Below are 20,799 nucleotides of genomic sequence, written 5' to 3' on the forward strand. Positions count from 1 at the left end.
GTTTTTAAAAGATGGGCATATCAGTTTGCATTTAATTAGGCACTTATGGAGGTTTTAAAAATGTTCTACATTTTTTTGTTGCTATTAGTTTCAAGAACATATAAGAATGCTTATATAAACCGGAAGTTAATTCTGACAATAAGTGGTATGAAGAAGGAAAGAGGAATAACTAACTATCCATATAATGTTCAGGGGTTTTATGGGTGCTGTTCTTTTGCAATTGTCCTCAGATTAAAACTTTTTCTAATTACTTTAATGTGAACTGTGCTGAATGCTAAGTAGCCTAAGTTTAACTGTGTTAACTCGATTACTTGGGAAAAATATTAAAAATAACGACAATTTCTCAAGACTACTATACTATACTATACTTACTATATATGGCCATAAATACTAATCTGTATAAATTAATTTTTAGGAAAAGAATATAAAGTTTGAGGATTATTTTCAAAAGCTTGAAATGTGCCTGCTACAACAAATTACTTATTTATATTTTTAAAATTTATTTGTAATGCATTCTTCATTGTATATCAGTAAATCTCTTTGCTGCTCAGTTACTGTTTGTAGCATCTATTAAATAGAATTGACTATTTTCCACCTTTCATACCTGGGAAATTTTGTACAGTATGCATAAATTTTCAGTAAATCAAGAAACATAGATTCCCGAGACCACCTGTGTAGAAAACCAAACAGATTAATGTCATTTTCTACATGAAGTTTGGGAAGTGTCTGTTCCTTGGTTTCACAGTGTTGAGCTACAACTTCTTTCCCCTAAACAAATGCATTAAACTTAACTCAGTTTAACAGGAACTAGTGCTTGGACTGTAGTTTTATTTGAAAATTAAGATCTTACTTTTTCCCCCCCCTGTGACTTTTGTTTTCCTTTTATAAGAGCAGAAGCTTCTACTATTGGATTTGGACATATATTTTCCTCTCTTCCATTGCCAGGGCTAGCCAGTGGGAGTGTCTGCCTTTAAGTCATCCTGCATTTAAAGGATTAATAGCAGTGTAAGATAAATTGTGTTCTTTAAAGAGGAATACTGTATGCTTCACAAGCAGTGAGACCTGTTTCTTAGTGTAGGCTTTATTCATGGTGCAAGTAAACAGACGGATCTCTGGCTTTATTTGCTATTATGCACCATAATTTGTTCATAAAGGAGTTTCTGCCTAATCTATGGGTGTACTATTAACTTAGTATTTTTAATTTTCCCTCTCAGTTGTTTGCATAACCTTTGCCTAGAGGGTAGTATTTCCTGTGCCTTCTGTGATTTTATATAGGCATATTCTAATATCAAGCAACTTTGTGTAATATTTCTTTCTCAGTTAAATGACTAGTTTGCATTAATGATACATGCTGGATGTCTGTAGCTGTGATACCTCTTTATAAACATGAGCCATCTGTATAAACAGTCACCATCAAACTCTTATTATATATTTTGCATACACCTGAATTTATCTTTTGATAATTTGATAGAATATCAATTTTCATAAAAAGACATAATTTAATTTCAAGCAGTTATTAAGCTTTTGCTTTCAAATGAAGAGAGAAATATAGTTACCAGACACTAGTTGCTATTATTCATAATTTTAAAAACTATTAATAGTTAACTTTTGTCTATGTGGGAAATACAGACTTCTAATAGGTCTATACTTAGATTACCTATGTATTGACATTAAGATCCTGAACCACTTTCTTGACTGCATTATTAATTATTCAGTTTTCTCAAATGATACTACTTTGTATTGGAAATTACTTGTAAAAGAAGTCATGCCAAGCAGCATTATTGGTGTAATAAAAGACTCATCCCAATGAGAAGGTTGAATATTTGATGTATCATTAGCAATTTATCCTGTAAATTCCTTGCCTGAATGAGAAAAGCTGGAAAAAAAACTCCCCGGCTTTTCCAATATAGTCACTGTCATTGATTTAACACAAGAAGATGGCTGTTTTGTGCAACAGCACTGTTCTTTCTGTTCTTTTCGTTCTTTCCAAGCATAATATTGATCAATTTTCAGTTCTATGTGTTGAGTTATAACCTATTACTTATGGTATTAATTTGTTTCTGTAGTACAGTTTTTTCAAAGGCAGATTTAAAGTTTTAAAAATGTCGTGAACATTTATTGATGCTACCTGCTTCAATAATTTGTAGGTATGTGCTCACACGATGTCAGTGATACTGTATTAGTGTAACTTTAATTTAGATGGCAGTCCTACAAGAAGCTGAACATTCTGGCTCTTCGCCAATTAAACATTTAAGTGTTTGCTTAACCTTAAGCATGAATAGTCCTATTGTTTTAGTGTGACTAATGTGTGTGTTTAAGGCTTCCCTTAAACAAGTCAGACACAGATTACTCAGCATCTCCTTGGAGGCAGCTCTTAGTCCAGCGATGCATCAGGCTGCTCTAAATATGAGATGCTAGACCAAATTCTCTTTTACCGTGTTTGGTACAGCTCCACTGAAATCAGAGGAGTTGTGCCAATATACACAAACAGAGAATTTGGCCTGCAGTAAGTTTCATGATTATTACACAGGGAAAAAAAAGTTGTCATCTGCCAGGCTGCCTTTGAATATGGTATGGTCTACATTCCTGTCAGAACAATGAGGTTTGACTGTTTTTTACATCATGAGTGTATTCTTTGTTACATATAGCATAGTCTTCCTTGAAAACAGCTGGAAGATAAAAAATAGAGCCAAATAGTGCTATATTAAATATAATCTGACTTTTTTTCCAGGACAGCAGCAAGTCTAATTGAACTGATGCCATAAATGAATAGGTTTTTCCCTTATAAACAATGGCTTCATGTGAAAAAAATTAAATTACATGTATTTTTATAGGAAAATGTATCAGGATTACATAACCCAGTATAAGGAGATATTGAAAGAATATCGTGAAAAATATGCAGAAACTGCTCTTGCACAGGAGTGTTACAAAAAAAAGAAAGAACTTGAAGAAATCCAAACCAGAGTTTTGAAACAGTTGGAAAAATATAAATTGAAAGAAGGCGCTTGCTTGGATATTCTGGGTACTACTATTATCATTGCTTTTACTGTAGAGCCTATTGGTAGTGCACTGCACACTAAAAGTGCTGTACAGAAATCCTCTGATTTTCCACAGTTTCTCTTAAGCCAATAAAAAGGTCTTTTCTTTGTTACATCATTTTTAGGAAAAAAGGCTGTAGCAAATTGAGACTTTGAACAAGAATTTAGAGTATACGTACTAATATTGCTTCCTCCAATCCATGAATGTAATGGGGAGAAGTTTGCCATTGAACTTCTTGGGGTAAAAAAATCCTAAAATTACTTCAGAACTAGCCTCTCAAAATTTTAAATTTATTTTTGATTTATTTTTTAGTGCTGTTTTTAATGGCATTACTCTGTTACACTACTACTTCTTTTATGTATACTAAGTGAAGATATGTGCTTCTGGTCTATTAATTTATCTTGTATTTGTAAAGAAAATCAGATTTGTGAACTAATGATCTGAAATTAAATTTCATTTCTGCAGAGCCTGTTCCTTTTAAATCCCTAAATGATTGGGCTATACAGATGTATCCTTGATTTGTAGTGTTTATGTAGTTGACAAGGAAGAAATTTTCTATTTACCTTTCACAACTTTTTATTAGACAATATAGTAATTATTTATAGATTTATGTTTAGAGTGGCAGCATTAGGATTTTTCTGTGAGAAAATTGATGGTTAGATCATACTGTTCACTTTATATCTATGAGAGCATTTTGAGGAAAGAAAATAAGATTTCACTTAATGACATATCTGTCAAAATGCTTCATTAAGGCGGAGAAGCCTAACTTAAGATAGATTTGAAGATTTGTCTAGGAAATGTAGATTTTTCAGAGCTTTCTGCACCTCTAGCATTTGTGCTTATGGCATAGAGGGGTCAGGGAACTGGTAGTATCCCTTGCTTCAGAAAAGTAATGCTGCAATCTATATTCCATAACATGAAAGTGCTTCTTCAAGGCACAAAACACAGGAAATTTTAAAGCTTGCTGCAGTTGCTACGCAAGAAGCTATTGAACTGCAAAAAGAAGTAGAGGAGTTAGAAATGAAAACTAATTATTTTAAAAAGGTAACTGTATTTTAGTTTTATTTTATATGAATACGTATATATACCACCATTATAAATACCATCATTGTATTTTCTGAAACATAAAAAAAAAGTAGTGTATTTTCAAGCACACAGAGCAACAGGATGATTCTAGTATTAGTAATTATGTTTCTATAGCATCATGTATGTTTCCTTAGAGAAGAGGGGTCCGTGAATGTAAAGGTTCTTAAAGCTTGCTTTCTTTTGACCTCAGTTCATACCATAATTTCTGTCAAGGCACTGTGTCACTCTGTCAAGGCTGTTTAGTGCTAGCTCAAGAGGGCCAGAGAATACACTTAAAAATATAGCAGGGCAATTCCTCAGTGAGCCCCAGGGCTTGAGTATATTTCACAAGTCCTGCTAGGTTTTAAGGTTTTGTTAAGATGAATGTGTTTAACTAAATATGCTTTACAATAAGAATCACGTACATTCCAACACACCCAAGCCCCCTCCCCTCCCCCAGTGTGTGGGTAAATAATGCTCAGAGGTAAAATTGGCTGATATTAGACAGGAGATCAGCACAGTTCCAATGACTAGAAGAAGCACAGATTCCAAAGGGTTGGTCTTCCAAAAAAGGCTTTGTTAGGACAGCATTTTGACCCACTCCTCTGCGAGGAGGTAAAAGGTCTCTCCTAAACCTGGGTAGCCCAATAGGCCAATCTTGTAGATTTTGGTAATTTTTTGTAGTATTGCATCTGGACATTTTTACCTCTCTGGCCCAGATGTTCAAGGACTCCATTTACTGCTGTGTCCACTTCTGCCAGGCTTATGCTGATAGGAGCATATTGTGCACATGCGGTGTTTTCTATTCATATTTTGTGATAGTTTGATACTCACAGTTATAGAATAAAGTTCCTAATGTGTTATGTGCTTTATTAACATACAGTAAGAAGGGATATGGTGAATTTATTTATAACTACGAAGGAGACCATGAAATGAGCTCCTTGTTCTGAACAGATATGTAGAGTCTGTGCTCAGAAACTTCTGTGTTATTCCAGTTGTTACAGTTGGTGCAACAAAAACTATTGCCTCTCTTTAACCTTTTTCTACTTATTTCTTCAGACAGTCCTGGCTACAAGAACTCTACTACTGTGCACTGATTCATCAGGTTTAGAAAATATTTGCAGCATGTAGCTATAATTTTTCAAGGTTTTTAATTATTTTTATGTTATTTGTTCTTTATCTTTTGAGACGTTTGAAAAGACTACGGAAGATCAAAAGAACTCCAAAATGATTGAAGGAAAAAATCAGAAAAGTCTAGAGAAGTCAAAGGAGTTTAAAGAAAGGTACACTTAAAAATGATTTCTTTACCTTGCTTTTGTCCAGAGTATTATCGTAGCATTTACACAAAGACTGCCACAAACCAGAAATTGTTGTTAAATAATGACTGGCAAGCTTCTCTAACTGTGGTCATGAGATTTAATGATGTAATTTTGAAGGTTTTGTATTTCTTGGTGTTAAGATGGTGGCGAATTATGATTCATGGAAGCTAAATACATCCGAAACATACTTTTCAAAAGTATTTTATAGAAACCTTTGCTCCTCAGCAGCTACTGCTGATAGATCTATGTGAATAGTTTAATGAATTTTGAATACAACTACAGTGACTGTGCAGTCAGAGATAGAATACATTAACCCTACTAAATGTGTATTTGGGGAAAAAGAGTCAGGGTTCCACATACCATTTGTCTTGGCTCTGAACTACTTAAGAAATTTAACTCTTAATTTAGTTCTTAAAAACAAGCATGAGTGAAAGTTTCATAGACAGGATTAATGGCTTAGTAAATTAGTCAGTGGTCATTTACAGCTGGGACTCACTTTAATTTGAGCTCAATTACAATGACTGAAAATCACCATCAGGACTATCTTGCATTTGTCTGGAGTCCTTGTGACTGTTGAAACATAAGCCTTAGAGCTGACACTTTCAGACCAAAATCCAAATTAAACTGAAGGTATGTCCAAAAGACTTTGTCCAAGTGATTTTACATTATGATGGGCTTGGAAAAAAAAAAAGCTTTTTAGAGCCTTAAATAGGGATTTAGTGGACTATGTCTATAGAAATGTGTAATTTTAATCGTCCCCAAGACCCTTTCCACAGGGGCATTTTAGGTCTTTAATATCTGCTTACAGACCTATGAATTATTGAGGTGATTATTTTTTGTGGTTTAAGACTTTACACCCATTCTACCTTCTTATATCAGTTTTCTGTAATTGTCAAGACCTCAGAAACAAATGTAGGGAAGCAAGAAATCCACTCAGTTTTAAGACTAGATTAAAAAAAAGATGGGAAGCATTCCCGTTGAATTTTCAAAGAGACCCATGTATATTCAGACTGTAGAAAGCAAAATGCCAATTAAAGACCTGTTGTAAAAGGCAGAGATCTATGCTGTGCACCTGGAGGCATAGGAAGCACTCTGTAGGGCTCCTCATGGAAACGAATTCAAAGGGTGTGTTGCTAGACCTGCCGTTTGTATGTTTACCTCCATGTCAGGGAGACTTCAGGTGTTTGTGCCTTCACCTGAAGTTGTGTCTTGATTGCATACAAGTAGATCTTTTTGATGCTTTTACTGAAGCAATAAATCCATGGTTTGCATCACAGTTATAAGATATTGTAAACATTTGACACTATCCTAACTCACATTGCTTTTTAACCTCCATGTGTGCATTTATGTGATGTAGCATATGCTATTAGATCATAACCTGATTATTAATTAATATGTTTTTCTTAGAGTCAATTTTAAAGCTTATTTATGTCAAAGATATTAGTAACATCAAGGCTTGTAGAAAATGGCATAAAAATTGTTTTAAAAATCCTTATTTGGTGTTAGCGTATTAAAAAAAACAGTCTCCACTAGAGAGCATAGATGCGTCTGATTAAGTAAGTACGATGTTAAAGATAGGTGTATTATGAATCTGCGATTATCAACACTAAAAGAAACACAAACAGAAAATGTGCTAAGATAATAATAGAATCATTTAGGTTGGAAAAGAGTTTTAAGATCACTGAGTCCAACTGTTAATCCAGCGCTGCCAAGTCCACCACTAAACCATGCCTCTAAGCACCACATCTATGTGTTTTTTAACCACTTTCAGGGATGGTGATTCCACCATGTCCCTGGGCAACTTCTTCCAATGCTTGACCACACTTTCAATGTGATCAAAGAAAAAACTTTGTAATATAATTCTTGGCAAAATACTTCTAAAGCTGTTTCTGGACTTCTAAATGTAAACATATATGAAGAGTCCACCCTGTGCTGACCACAGCCTCATAGGCAGTTATTAGTTACTGGTTACTATGGCAGCTAGTTATTAAAAGTTCTGCTTCCTAAAGGACTTGCTGGTGTGCGCCTGATCAGAATAGTGAGCATAGCTTCAGTAGAGAGTCCTGGTAAATACCACAGTAGCAGGTGTGATTCTTCATATGCTACAAAGAAGAAACTACTGCTAAGGAAATGGGATTTTATTTTGACTTAAGAACATCTATTTTTTCCTTTGCACTTTAGTAAAAAAAAGTTATCTATTTTGCAGTATGGATCAAAGACTTTTTACCTACTCAGATGTCTACTAACAATATAAAGAAAGAAGGCAAATGATCTTTCTTGTTACTGCAATTTGGACTATTCTGAGCTTCAGTACGCAGTTTGATTTTTCCTTCAATGGTTATTAATTATGTCAGAGAAGATGCACGTGGGTTTTTTTTAAATAGTGTTTTTGGGGAGAGAAGGGAGCAGGTATATAGCATATGCATAACGTTTAACTGCAGGCTCTTTTGGAAGGTTTTTTTTACCTGAAAAATAAATACCTTAAGTGTTTCTGAGTCCTGTTTGTAACTCTGCCATTGATATATTCTTCTGAATAGATACACATTGTGAAAGAATGCTTTATTTCATGGAGAGTGACTTTTTAGAAATGTAGAGTTGTCTGCTAGGCCCCACAAAAGCTCATGGAAACTGACTCCAGGAACTTTTAAAAACACAATTTGGCATCTTAAGTTCTGTAAAAATAAATGGTTTATGGCAATCTAACTCATGACCTCAGCAGCAGCAGCCTTGTTCAATTCATTTTTGAATGATGATTGTGGTAAAGTGACCAAATAAGCCATTTTGAACAAAGTGAAGCATTTTTAGCCAGCGTTCTGTGCTTAGCTCTGTTTTTATTTCTCCTTGATTTTGTGCTCTCTGCATCATCCATATACACATCTTATTTCCTGTAGTACACATTGCTGACAATATGGGCAATTACTGTAACTGAAAGATTAATAGACATTTTGTAAAAAATCTTTTATTACTCCTGGGTTTTTTGATTGATGCATTAGGTGGTATGTGGTTTATATAGTTTGTTAGGTCTCAGCCCAGCACAAAACTAGGTGTATATGTAACTTTACGGGTGAAGATAGTCCTTTTCATCAGAGTTATTTGACTGAGGTACATTAATGGCTTTATGTGAGCACAGTTGTGCATGTATATTAGTTTTATGTGTTATTTGGTCCATATATCTTAACCAGTGCTTCTAGTTTGCTATTTTTTAGTAGTGTTGCTAATTTTACTCCACATTACCTTATAAAGTGCATCCCGCATTTTATATTATTTGTATTTATGGAAGATTACAAGAAGAACAAAAAGTCTGACTCAATGCTTCATTTGTTCTGAATAGCATTGTTCAGTCAGCTATAAACCAGATGTTGTAGCTAGAAGCATAGAGGCCTAAGCAGGAATGCCAGAGAAAAAATAAAATAGAACTCATTATTTTAAAAAATGGTAAATGTTCCTGTGCCAAATACCCACTTTATCCTTCATTGTTCTTCTAACCATTGTCTTTCTACACTGTAAAAGGCTATTTACCCTATGCAGATAATTACCCCACAAGTGAAAACACTTGCTGCAGTTTTCTCCTTTGTGTATGTGTTGTGAGTATTCCAATCTCAGAGAGAAAGTGTTTTTGAATGTGAAAATGTGATTTCAGAACTACAATAATGAAGTACTTAAATCAAAGTGTAAACCCCCAAACTACTAATACTTTTCTTTGATATTGACAAAATTTAAGTCAGCAATGTTCTTCTGATTGGGTTATTACTACTTTATGTCTTTCAGTGATACTGTCTGTCTGATATAATTTAAGAAATCTTCAATTTTTATCGGCTGCTGGAGCTGAAAGAGGTAGAAACTCTTGACAGCATGCATCTGCCTTGAAAACTCCACTTATTTGAAGCAGTTATGTTTTATTATTTCCTTTATTTTGCAAATGTTAATTTTTTTTAAATTTGATTTTCTTTAGGGTATTTGAAGAGAGTGAACATCCGTCTTTGCTAAGTGAGAAACATCAGCTGTATAAACCATTACATGTCCCATGCATTCCTAGGAAATTAGTCCAGTCTGTACAGAGTATTAGGTTCTCAACGCAACGAACAGAAACAGGTGCAGTGTGTTTAATGATCTTTCTTGTGAGAATTTTGGATTATTTTTGTGTAAATGAATGGAAACCATGATAAAAAAATCCAGTGAACTGTTCCTACTGTGGTAGCTGAAGCCAGGCTTTTGATGGAAGTTGGGTACATACCTGTCTTTATGTTCTGAAAATCTGTGTCTGATTCCTCTTTTATCTGTGCGATGAGTAAAGTAACGTGACATGTATACCTGGTGCATAGTATCAGAAAAATCTCAAACATATCTTTAGCATGGTTTGCATACATACTTAAATACTAACTGAGTATTATTTCCAGTAAATTGATTGATACTTGCATATTTTGTGATAACTTTCTTTTAGCTCTCTGTTAACAGGAAAATTTATAAGCTTTGTTCCCAAGTTCAGTTTAACAATGCCGTGCTTTGCATGCTTAATCCTATTGACAGTATTAAGTAATATTTATTAATTTAGGGAGAGAAGAAAAAGAAAAATCTGTGCAGCTTTCAGTGGCCACTAGCAGTTGTTCCAGCCTTGCAGAAAATTCATCACAGGTATGTAGCTCTCCCACTGGTAAAACCATGGGATTTTATGATCTGTTTTATGTGATTGTTTAAATTCAAAACACTTCAGATATATCTACTGCTATTATATCTTAGGTAAAATTTGTTAATACTGCAACCAGGACTCTGATCTTGGTAATCATAATAAAAATCTTTCTTTGATACCTTTTCATTCTGAAAATATCTATGTTCTTAGTGCAACTGGTAGTCATAGTAAGCATTCTAATGCCAAACTTGAGATGGACCATCTATCCAATTAATTTTGTATAATAGTTTTTAAAATTCAGAATAACCTTTGAGGATTCACTGGGTTGTATGTAGCAAACTTTTGGAATTCTAAAGAAGGAATGTAATTTATTAGTGACTAATTGTCAGCCATCTACTCCATAATGAAGGATTTCATAAAAGACATAAAAGGATGTTATACAGGACTGCTTACAGTTAACAGCTGAGTTCCAGAAACAAAAATCTGGGCTGAGAGGAATAAACCCACAAGCAGCATTGCTTTTTTGTACACTTGAGGTATCCACAATTACATTTTCCATCTGTCACCCATAAACAAATAGTTCCTATGGCACTTTTTTGAAAAGGTGAAGTGTATTGCAGCTCATTATCTTAAATATACATTAAACCAATTCAGAAACAAGCTGGAGGAACAACTTGCACACTTATGAAAACCACTGATAAAATCTCAAGTGCAAGGATATTCATAGGATCAATAGACTGTTAAATATAAAAGGAGTACTCAGATAAGGTAAGGCCGTAGGAGATAAGTAATTTGCAACTGTATTTGCTGTGCAGAAGCTTGGGAAAATTTCTATATTGACACCTTTCTTCATAAGGGGCATCTCACTGTACCTATTTAAAACCAAATTTTAATGAACAGCAAAAATTGTCAAGTAAAAAATTAACAGAACTAGTTGTGATTTTCTTAAGAATTTCAAGGGAACTGAAGGATGAAGTGAGTGAACAGTTTAGAGTGGAGTCTGTAGTAGAAGAAGCAGCCTTTGTAAGACAAGACAACATGAAGGACCATGGCTAGATTGAGTGGAACAAGACCAGAAGAAATTTCAAGCAATTCTGATTTGTGACTGGTTGAGGGAGTTGGACATGATGAGGATGATGGGCTGTTGCCAGGGTAATCCAGAGTTGAGGATGGGAATCTGGGACCTAGAATTGCACTTACAGAAGAGCGGGAAGCAGTAAGTCAAGGTTAAGGGAACTTTAAGGAAGGGCGATGGCAACAAGGGAAAGAAGATGGAGTCTGAGGAAAACCGAAAAGATTGGAAGAAAGAAGGTTGCTATGCTTCAGAAGAGGTGTGATGTAAACTATAGGAGTGGCAGTCAGATTCTGCATAACCAGCCCTTTTGTCCCCCACCCTGAACTGAATTCAATTTGATACATTTTGCCAACTAAAACCAAACCAGAACTAGCAGGTTCCTGTGAAATAATGTGTTATTTGATGCCAAGGCATAGACTCCTAGTGCCAGTCTGCCCTTAAGGTGCACATACAGGCTACATGTAACAGTTAGGCCTTCTGATCTGATGAAAATCTGTGAAGTGGGAGTAATGCCATGTTTTCTGCAGTTTTTCAGTCCACACATGAGATGTATTCACTGATGTGCATACTTACTTTGGCCTTTAGAGGTGGAGACAGGCCTGGCTTCAGCCCTTTCTGCATTGTCAAGCAGAAGCAACTTGGCTGCAGTCATAGAAAGCCTGGATATAGTCTGTAAATTATGTGATGTTATTTGTGCAACAGAAAAGTTAATTATTCACATCTAGTTATCAGTGCTGTGAATGAGACTTTATAAAAAAATTATAGAAGCAGTTTTGGGTATCATGCTGTTAAAATGCAGGTAAAGATAAGCAAGACAAGTTATGTTGCCTGACCCCTAAAGACTGGTTAGGGGTCAGGCAAATCCCTAAAAGAAGGGTTTTCCACAATCTAAGGAGAAATCAGAGTAATATTGTTGAAGTGACAGTTTCATATACTGCTTATTTGAATCTTTTACTATGTTTTAGATGGTTATTGACACTGCAGAGACTAATAACCCACAAATTGCCCAAGTTCCATCAACAGCAAACTTACAAAACCAAATGCAACTCAGGTAAATTTTCTTACATAAATAGTTTTCATTCTTGAGATTGAGGTTTATGGAAATAATCCATATTTAGACAAACAATAATTTTTGGTTTTAGACTGGTAATTCCTCCAAAGCAGATGACTTCCAGTCAACAGTTTGAGAGTGAAAGTGCAACAACAGGTAAAGTACCACTGTCTTTTTTTGATAGGTTGGTTGCGCTGTTACTATATGCTGGATCACATAATTATAAAAGACAAAGTTCTAGAGGCCAAATTTTCATTCTGGTATTAAGTGAGCCACCATTTATATTCTTTTTCCACCTTGATTATTTAGTTCGAACTTTTAAACATAGCAGACATGCAATTTCCTAATTTAAATAGAGACTAAACTGCTCAGTAATGTGGCATTCATTCTGCATTAACCATTGTTAATGAAAGGAAGCTTCCAGCATCTCTTGTAAATCCACGCTCTAGTCTCAGATTATTTGGGTAAAATGAAATCTGGTGTGAAAGTCTGCCCACAAGGCATGAGAAAATGCAAAGAAAAGGGATATAGTAAACTCAGTAATTTAGGAATCTTGATGCATCAGTCTAAGATTATTAAAGATGAAAATTATCTTGAAAATTACATACAGAATGTGTACAAAACCAAAACAGGGTAGTTACAAATACAGCTATAGTTTTTTAAATCACAAGACACTGAGCTTCAGTTTAAATGTATTTTTTCTAATTATGCTGCCACTTCAGATGCATGTCAGAAATTATAATTTTTTTTTTTTTTTTAAATAGAATCCTAATTACATGTCCTGAAACACAGCATCTTAATCCACAGTGCCTGAAATGTTGTACCACCTGAAGCTTGAAAGTCTGATACCATTCTTCTAATTTCCTACCCTGGCTTTTGCCCAATTCTTTAAGACACTTCATCAGTGTCATGTGGATGTGCTTTTTATATTGTTTCCACCTGGTTTCTGTTGACTGATATTAGCACTCTCAGAGGGCAGTAGCTGGATTAGACAAACAACACTCTCAGGGAGCAATAAGTAGGTTTGAAGAACATACCAAACCATATGAAGCAGCCTAAGCATTGCTGTAACGATAGCGAGTAAGTGGCAGAATGAGAGGTATTATGGACGTAGCTACGAAGTGGGTTATTATAATAAAAACTACAGTCAGAACACTTCCTTACCAATTGCAATGCCAAGTTAGTAACCCTTTCTCAAGGATTCTTTCACCACAACATAATTCTTATTTATCTGTTCAAAATGCTGTTATAATAAAAGCAGTGCTGTCTTTTTTGTATAGCAAACCAAGAGGCCAAATGTGGTGATAAAGAAGCAGAAGATGAGCCAAAGGATTCTTTGTATATACCTCAAGTAAGCAAAGCATTTCTACATCATAAGTAATTACTTTATTTAGAATAGTCAAAATGTCTTGTCATATTTGAATCTTTTGGCAAGAGGTAAATCTCAGAAATCAGCAAAGTGACTCATTATAAAGCACCTAACAGGTGAGAAGCCAGTCAGTGCCTTCTGATTACTAATACAGTGATCATTGCCCTTGTTCATGTCAGTGTTTTGGGGGTTTTTATGATACCTTAACAACAGGCTATTTAGGATGACTATGCTATTCACATCATAATTTTCATCAGTGTGAGCTGATGAAACCTTTTAAAAAAATGTTTGCATTTGAGACTCATTTCTCCCACAAAACTATAGTAAATAAGCTCTGTGCTAGCTGCAGAGTCTGTGTAGCTCCGTTGGCACTGCTTTTACTAGCTGTGCCTGAATGTGAGATCAAGCTCACCACACCATAATATTGAAGCCAGAGGTGTGTACAGCTGGCATATATAGGTGGTATCAAGACGTGGTTTAACACTGGCCAACAGCTAAGCAGCACACATCCACTTGCTCACTCCCTACACAGTGGGATGGGGAAGAGAATCAGAAGGGTAAAAGCGCAAAAACTTGTGGGTTGAGATAAAGACAGTTTAATAGGTATAGCAAAAGCTGTGCATGCCAGCAAAACAACATGAGCAATTCATTCACTACATTCCACCTACAGTGTTTATCCATTTACAGGAATGCAGGTCTTCATCACATGTAACAGTTACCTGGGAAGACAGATGCTGTAACTCCAAATATCCCCTCCTTCTTCCCTGCAGCTTTTATTGCTAAGCATGACATTGTATGGTGTGCAATACCCCTTCGGTCAGCTGGGCTGACCTAGCTGTGTCCGCTCCCAACTGCGTCCCCTCCCAACTGCTTGTGCATCTCCAACGTACTCAGTGGCAGGGCAGTATGAGAAACAGAAAAGGCCTTGATCTTGTGTGAGCACTGTTCAGCAATCACTAAAACATCCTTGTGTTATCAACACTGTTTTCGTCACAAATCCAAACTACAGCATCATACAAGCTATGAATTCTCAGCCAAAACCAGTGCACAAAGATCAAGTTTGAGATCTCATCTTATGGTTGGCTCAATACAGGCTGACGCCTGCAGGCAGCTGGTGGAGAAGAATGTCTTTAAAACAGCATTGGGTCTGGTGGAAGTGGCTCCACAGAATCCAAGTGTACATTCACATTTAACATTTCCTGAGGAAAAGGAACTATCTCAGTCAACTGAAATATATTCTGAGGGTGCTGTTCCTTCATTTCACTAGGGAGTATCAAGAGGACTCCAGTGTGACTTGAAGTGTCATGCTAAGACATACTTTAGAGTGGAATAGTTCTTTTATTCAAAATCAGTGTTTTCAGTCAGTTCACGAGTGTGTTTATTTTTTGGATGAAAATTTTCATACACAGATTCATTCACAAGAGGCCCATTTTAAATTAGATAAATTAAGGCTACAGTTTTAAGTATGGTGAATATGTCACTGAGCATTTTATTAAAATACTTTTATTTTTAATGAGAATAAAAATAACTAACCAAGCCTAAAACTTATAATGCATATATTTATAGGTAAATGGACCAATGATATTTTTGGGAAATTTTATGTGCTATGAACATTAATGTATTTTTTTTAATAGGGCATACAGACATATTTTGAGTCAAATGAAGATAATCCTGACACAGCAGAAGAAAGTGCAGAACATTTTTTAAGAACACCTGAAACACCTGCATTTGTAGGAACACCTGACTCAAAGGGGAAGAAAACTCAGTTCTCTAAAACACCTCCATTTGACTTGTATGATATCAGCTGTTATTTTGATTTTGAGCAAAGTTGTATTGATGTGTATTGTATAAACATTTCTGCTATTTTTGAAAGATAATATAGAAAGACTTCTTTAGAAAGCTCTTCTGAAAATATTTGATTTGTTTTTGAGTTATGCTAGGTAATTTATTAGATTTTCCTCTTACAATGTCATTTCCACTTGAAGCTGTTTTGAAAGTGGTGGACTGCTTAGAAATATACAAGACATAGGTTCTTTGTAGCTCCTTTGCTAAAGTTGTTGTATTTTCTTGCAGTAATATTTGTTACACCCTGTTCTATCTTTAAACATTTTTTTGGTAAAAAGGTAGGGAATTGGTGAGAATACCACCTCACTTTGATATAAATGGTTGTGTTATTCATTCTGTGTTGCAAGAAGCAATTATTGATGGAACATATGGGAATCTAAAAAAGTGACAAAACAGAAAAAGAAAAAATAGAACAAAAAATCTGTCTTGTCTACTTTTAAAAACTAGTAATATAATTTCTTCCTTTCTGTCTTTACAGCATTCAGAGTTTAGGTTGTGAAGAAGGAACATCAAAATCTCCTGCTTTCTTTTCTCTCATGAACTTCTCCCAGAAGTCACCTGGCTTTAATTTATTTGACTTTTCTGTGTTTGGGGCAGAAAATTCATGTGATGAGGTAAAAATAAGTACTTGAGAATATTAAATTTCCACAAAGCAAAATATGCTAAGCACACAGCATTGACAGTGAATGAGGTTTTTGAGACTGGTTGTTTTTGTGGCAAATAATTTTTTTTACTGGCTTACTTAATTTTACATTCAATATCCTCTGAAAATACTTATCTCCTTTCCTGGTGATCCCCCTGTGATGACTTCTGGTCAACTATGAATCATTTCCATATGGGCAAGATTGGATCTTGTGCAAATATACAGCCCAGTAGATTCACAAAAAGGCTGCTGGTTCAGCATTGCAATGCAAAACTTTAGGTACCCTAGGAAAATTCACAACTCGCATGCCTATCCTATGTGGTTTTGTCATGCTGAAGTGGGGGATCAGATACTTAAAATTCTACCTGCCCCCCCCCCCCCCCCCTCCATTTTTCACAAAATGCAGAACACTGAGAAAGGGAGTGAAGGGCTATTTATTAGGAGTACTGGAGAACAAATATTGATTAGCTATACTTAAATGGAGGAGACAGGTAGGCAACTAATTGGAATAGGGAGTGGAATCCAGCTCTTCCTTTTTCTTTGCAGGTCCCCTAGTTACAGAGCTCTAGAGTAATTTTTACTCTCTTGGGCTAATAGGTAGATAACTGAGTATTTAGGGTACATGTGTGTCAGTGCATATCAGGTATCACTGGCTGGCAATGTCGTTTCAAACCCTGTTATAGAAATAAGGGATTTGAACGCAGGTATCTCCTATTTCAGTGGGTGGGCTCAGTCTTGAGGTTACTAGGTAAAAGCTGAAGGAGGGAAGAAGAAAAGCATCATTTTGTCTTGTGTTTACAAGATGTGTGTTGTTGAGATTTCCTAGCATCAGCTGCCTGTATGAGAGAATACACTGGTGAGTAGTTAGTGAATTGTTTAGGAATGAGGTAGGTATTAAGTCACCTAGTGCTGTCAGAACCCATGTTATTTTGTGCCTGCTCAGAGGCAGAAACCAAGAATTTATTAGCCTGTACTAGTCACGTGGGATTCTCTGAAGTTAGATGGGAGTTTTGAAGGACCTAAGTATCTATTATAAATCTAGCCTAAGAACTACTCTCTAGAGTGATGAGTGGTTATTCAGCTACTCTTTCTGGCAATATCAGGTCCTACTCAGTAGGCAGTAATTATGTTGTTGCTTAGAGGTTTTTCTAAAATGTCACAGAATGAAATAATTTTGCATCTTTTCAGTTTAAAAAGCCAGATCAGATTTTGTTCTGTTCTCAACCCCTGTTCTTGCAGCTTTAGGGACTGATACATACATTTAAATGCAGATTTTGTGAAGGCTGCTAACATTCACTGGGACAGCGTTTTTCTCGCCAAAAGTGAATGAACTAATTACGTTAGAGCTTATCTTTTGTGTTTCTCATGTGTTAAATAAAATGGCTGTTTAAATTTCAGACAGAGGAAAGTTATTCTGTGGGAAATTTGAACCCTCTCTCCCCACACAAAGATACTGGTAAGTCTGAATCAGATGTATTTGTGTATACCAGCTGTCTTCTACTGGTGCTTCTGTGACTGACAAGCTCGTGAGCCTGCTTAATAGGGCACCTTTGGTTGTCTAAAAAGATGTTCAGTGGTGACACTGTAGTTCAGTCGTTTATTATGTTCATTTGTGGTTTGTCTAACTTAAGTCTTTCCCTGCACATTTGGCTTCAGATGTATGAGATGTCATGAAAAAAAGAGGTATGAGAAAGGAATAGGGATAGTGTTATGTGTGTTTGAAGCAAACTGAGAGAACCTGCAAGGGAGAAAAAAAATTCAAATGTCAAAGCTTTTTCACTGATGAAAACAACATATTTTTTTGAATGTAAAAAAGCTACAGTATTTAGTAAATGCTGCTTTTTAACTTGAGGCTACCAGCTTAGTATTGTAAAGAGTACATCTTTTGGGTTTTTTCGCCCCCTCAACTAGAATGAAAATAACGTTTTCATTTAGTTAAAGAAATGTTGACAGTAAACTGACTTCCATCAGTTTAAACTGTTGGAGGTATGCAATGTAAAAATAGCACAAGTAAAAGTGAGGAGAATCAGACTTAATAAACAGTGTCTTCCACTTAGTATTAAGTGAACTATGCATTTTTACACATTCTGTGTGAAATCCTGGCTTTACTGAAATAAAAATTTTCATGATATCAATAGGATCAAAACTTATTCTTGATCAAACAGTTTTCTGAGGGGAACTGTAACTACCTTTTTTTTTTTTTGAGGTGTGGCAAGTTCAAAGGTACTTTTTTTTGAAGTGATGAGTATAAGGTTATATGCATATATAACTGTTGCAGAGAACAGTGTGTGACTTTTGTGTTACTAAATATAAAACTCATGTATTTTTCTGTCAGTAGCTTTGTTTCTCAGAGTGTTTTAGTGGCTGGTGGCATTGTTTGCTAGAGAAGAAAGAATCTGCAAAAATGTATCAGTTATCAAACACTGCTGCTTAGTATTCTAAATATTTTGTCTAGTATATCATGCAGAAGTGTTTTCTTGTTCTAAATCATTCAAGTACTTCACACTTCATTCTATGTAGATTCTAGTAACGCCCTCCTGGAAGTACCATTTCTAGTGCAGAAATAAACACACAACTGTAGGCTGATACTTGGCAGGGTGTTGAGAATACAATATTGTTAAAGAAACATATTATGCTGAATGCAGTATTCTTACAGTAGATTTAATCTAACAATAAATATAATATGTATTCCATATAGGAAGCTTGTTTGGGAAATCAGAAAGTGAGGATGCATTTGCTTTTCCCTTCCCCTCGGAATCAACTTCTCATGCATTTGGAGATGGAAAAGATGACTTTAGTTTTCCATTTGCATTTGGACAGGATCAGAGATCATCACAGTCTCCTTCTGTGAAAGGTTTTCATTCTTCCTTACAAAATACAAAGCCATTTACATTCTTTTGAATACCTTTGACTTCCTTTTAAATTTTTTTCCTACTTAGCCTTGACAAATGTTTTCAGTTTCTTAACTTAAAGTACAAAGCATTTCATCTTCTCCTTTCATTTCATGTAAGAATACATTATTGCAATTGCTGCAATTCTATGTTTATGTTCATCAAGCACATATGCTTTGAGATGTAGCTTTTAGTTTTCTTACTTATTTTCTATATACATTGTTTTCATAAAATGTTATGGAACTTTCTTGCTAAACTGGCACTGAGAAGCAGCAGAAATATCATTTTACAGTAATGTGTCAAGTTAATTCAACATCTGTAAGAACGTCTAAACTTCTAGATGAGTACTCTCAGCCTCTGATATAAACCAAATAACTTGTGTTGGAGTAACTGTTTATTGTAGCTGTAAAAGCTGAATTTGAGTTAAACCCGATGTTTTTAAATTGTTACACACATTTATAACATTTTTGAAATAAATATTACTGTTGATTTTATGTAAAGTTTTGTAGGTATTTCTTAATATTGGAAGTGAAATGTAATTATAATACTGAACATTTAAACTTCTGTCTTTCTAACTTGAAACACTGAAAGCAAGTTCCTTCCTCTTTATCTAGTATTTTTTAAAAAACCTCTCCAACAACAAAAACCCAAAAGCAGACAGTTCCCAAAGTCTAACTTTTGTCAGTACACCTATATCCGCCAGTTCTCCACAAATGGCTCCTTATGGAATGGCTGGCCATAAAGACAGTATCAGGGTTACTCAGCAAGGAATGCTGTTCTGAGCCACCACAGCGCTGTGTCCTGTGAATCCCTCAGAACCATCTTCTCTAAACTCAGCAGTTTCACATTTATGACCTTTGAAGGAAATACCAGATCACTTTTGAGTTTTTTCCCCGTTACATGTGAAATGTAAGTTACTGATTTTTGAAACTCTATGAATTTATAAGGGAAATGGAGTTTCTCAGTCACTTACTATGAAGTAACCGCCATGCCTGACAGCAGGCAAGCAAAATGCTGAAATGGAAGCAAAGCAAATAAAGAATAGACCCTGTCATTCAGCAGACTTCACAGAAGACATTGCAAATGCACAAACTGATTGGAAGGGCACGTGGACTGAGCGGAACAAGTTGACAAAAAGCATCCTACCAGTATAGTCTGCACAGCCTGCCAATAAAATGTCAGCAGAGTGCAAAGGGGATTCTTTTTAGAAGAATCCCCTTCCCTCTGCTGACCTGCAAAGCCCTAAATGACCAAAAGCTTGGTTACATATGCCACTGTTTCTCTTCTGCCAAACTCCTGAATGCCTTGGGACTTCTGTGCAGTTCAGCTTCTCCTTAAGTACTTGTGCCTAGAGATTTGTGAAAGTTCGATTTTTTTATTTTATTTTTTTTTTACTGGAGAGGGATTCAGGAAGTTTTAGTGAAGTGCTGCTGAGATCTGGCTAATAAGAAGTGAGACACAGGGATTTCGTGAACTTTATGCTCTCCAAATGTGGGTTTCCATGTTTTAAATAGTAATCTATTTAAAACTTTTTCTGATCTACTACGTACCTCTGAATATGAAAAACATAAGCTAGAAGCAAGTTTAAGAGCCTATCTATGTTATTTGGGGTAGTGGTTTATGGTACACTACTGGCACATATTTTGAAATCATTTAGAAAGCTGGAAAGTACAATTTTTTTTTTTGCTCAGTTATTCCATACCTGAAGCTTGCTTTCCTGCCTTCTGATGAATTCTGTCATCCACGTCTCTGACATTACAGTCTGGTAGTCAAGGCTGCTGGCTGAAGTGGGAGAAACCATAGTTCTTGGTCTTTCTGGGTGTTTACTTACACAAATTGGATAGGCTGATGAATAACATAAAAGAGAAAGCTACT

General features: G+C 35.4%; 1 protein-coding gene across 1 annotated transcript in view; it reads left to right on the plus strand.

Annotated features, from left to right (window-relative positions):
* Positions 1–19,017, plus strand: part of C7H14orf39 (chromosome 7 C14orf39 homolog) — a 29,410-nt gene extending 10,393 nt beyond the window's left edge. Inside the window, exons 5-17 of the mRNA XM_040602110.1 lie at positions 2,835–3,022; positions 3,505–3,547; positions 3,963–4,083; positions 5,293–5,387; positions 9,376–9,515; positions 9,976–10,055; positions 12,091–12,176; positions 12,268–12,332; positions 13,457–13,527; positions 15,180–15,337; positions 15,869–16,004; positions 17,432–17,489; positions 18,732–19,017. Of these exons, the coding sequence (XP_040458044.1) occupies positions 2,835–3,022; positions 3,505–3,547; positions 3,963–4,083; positions 5,293–5,387; positions 9,376–9,515; positions 9,976–10,055; positions 12,091–12,176; positions 12,268–12,332; positions 13,457–13,527; positions 15,180–15,337; positions 15,869–16,004; positions 17,432–17,489; positions 18,732–18,934 (1,444 nt within the window). The 3' untranslated portion in view covers positions 18,935–19,017. The remainder of the gene's footprint in view (positions 1–2,834; positions 3,023–3,504; positions 3,548–3,962; positions 4,084–5,292; positions 5,388–9,375; positions 9,516–9,975; positions 10,056–12,090; positions 12,177–12,267; positions 12,333–13,456; positions 13,528–15,179; positions 15,338–15,868; positions 16,005–17,431; positions 17,490–18,731) is intronic.
* The last annotated feature ends 1,782 nt before the right edge of the window (positions 19,018–20,799 follow it).

This window comes from Falco naumanni, chromosome 7, assembly GCF_017639655.2.
Source record: "Falco naumanni isolate bFalNau1 chromosome 7, bFalNau1.pat, whole genome shotgun sequence".
In the NCBI taxonomy this organism is placed as follows: Eukaryota; Metazoa; Chordata; class Aves; order Falconiformes; family Falconidae; genus Falco; species Falco naumanni.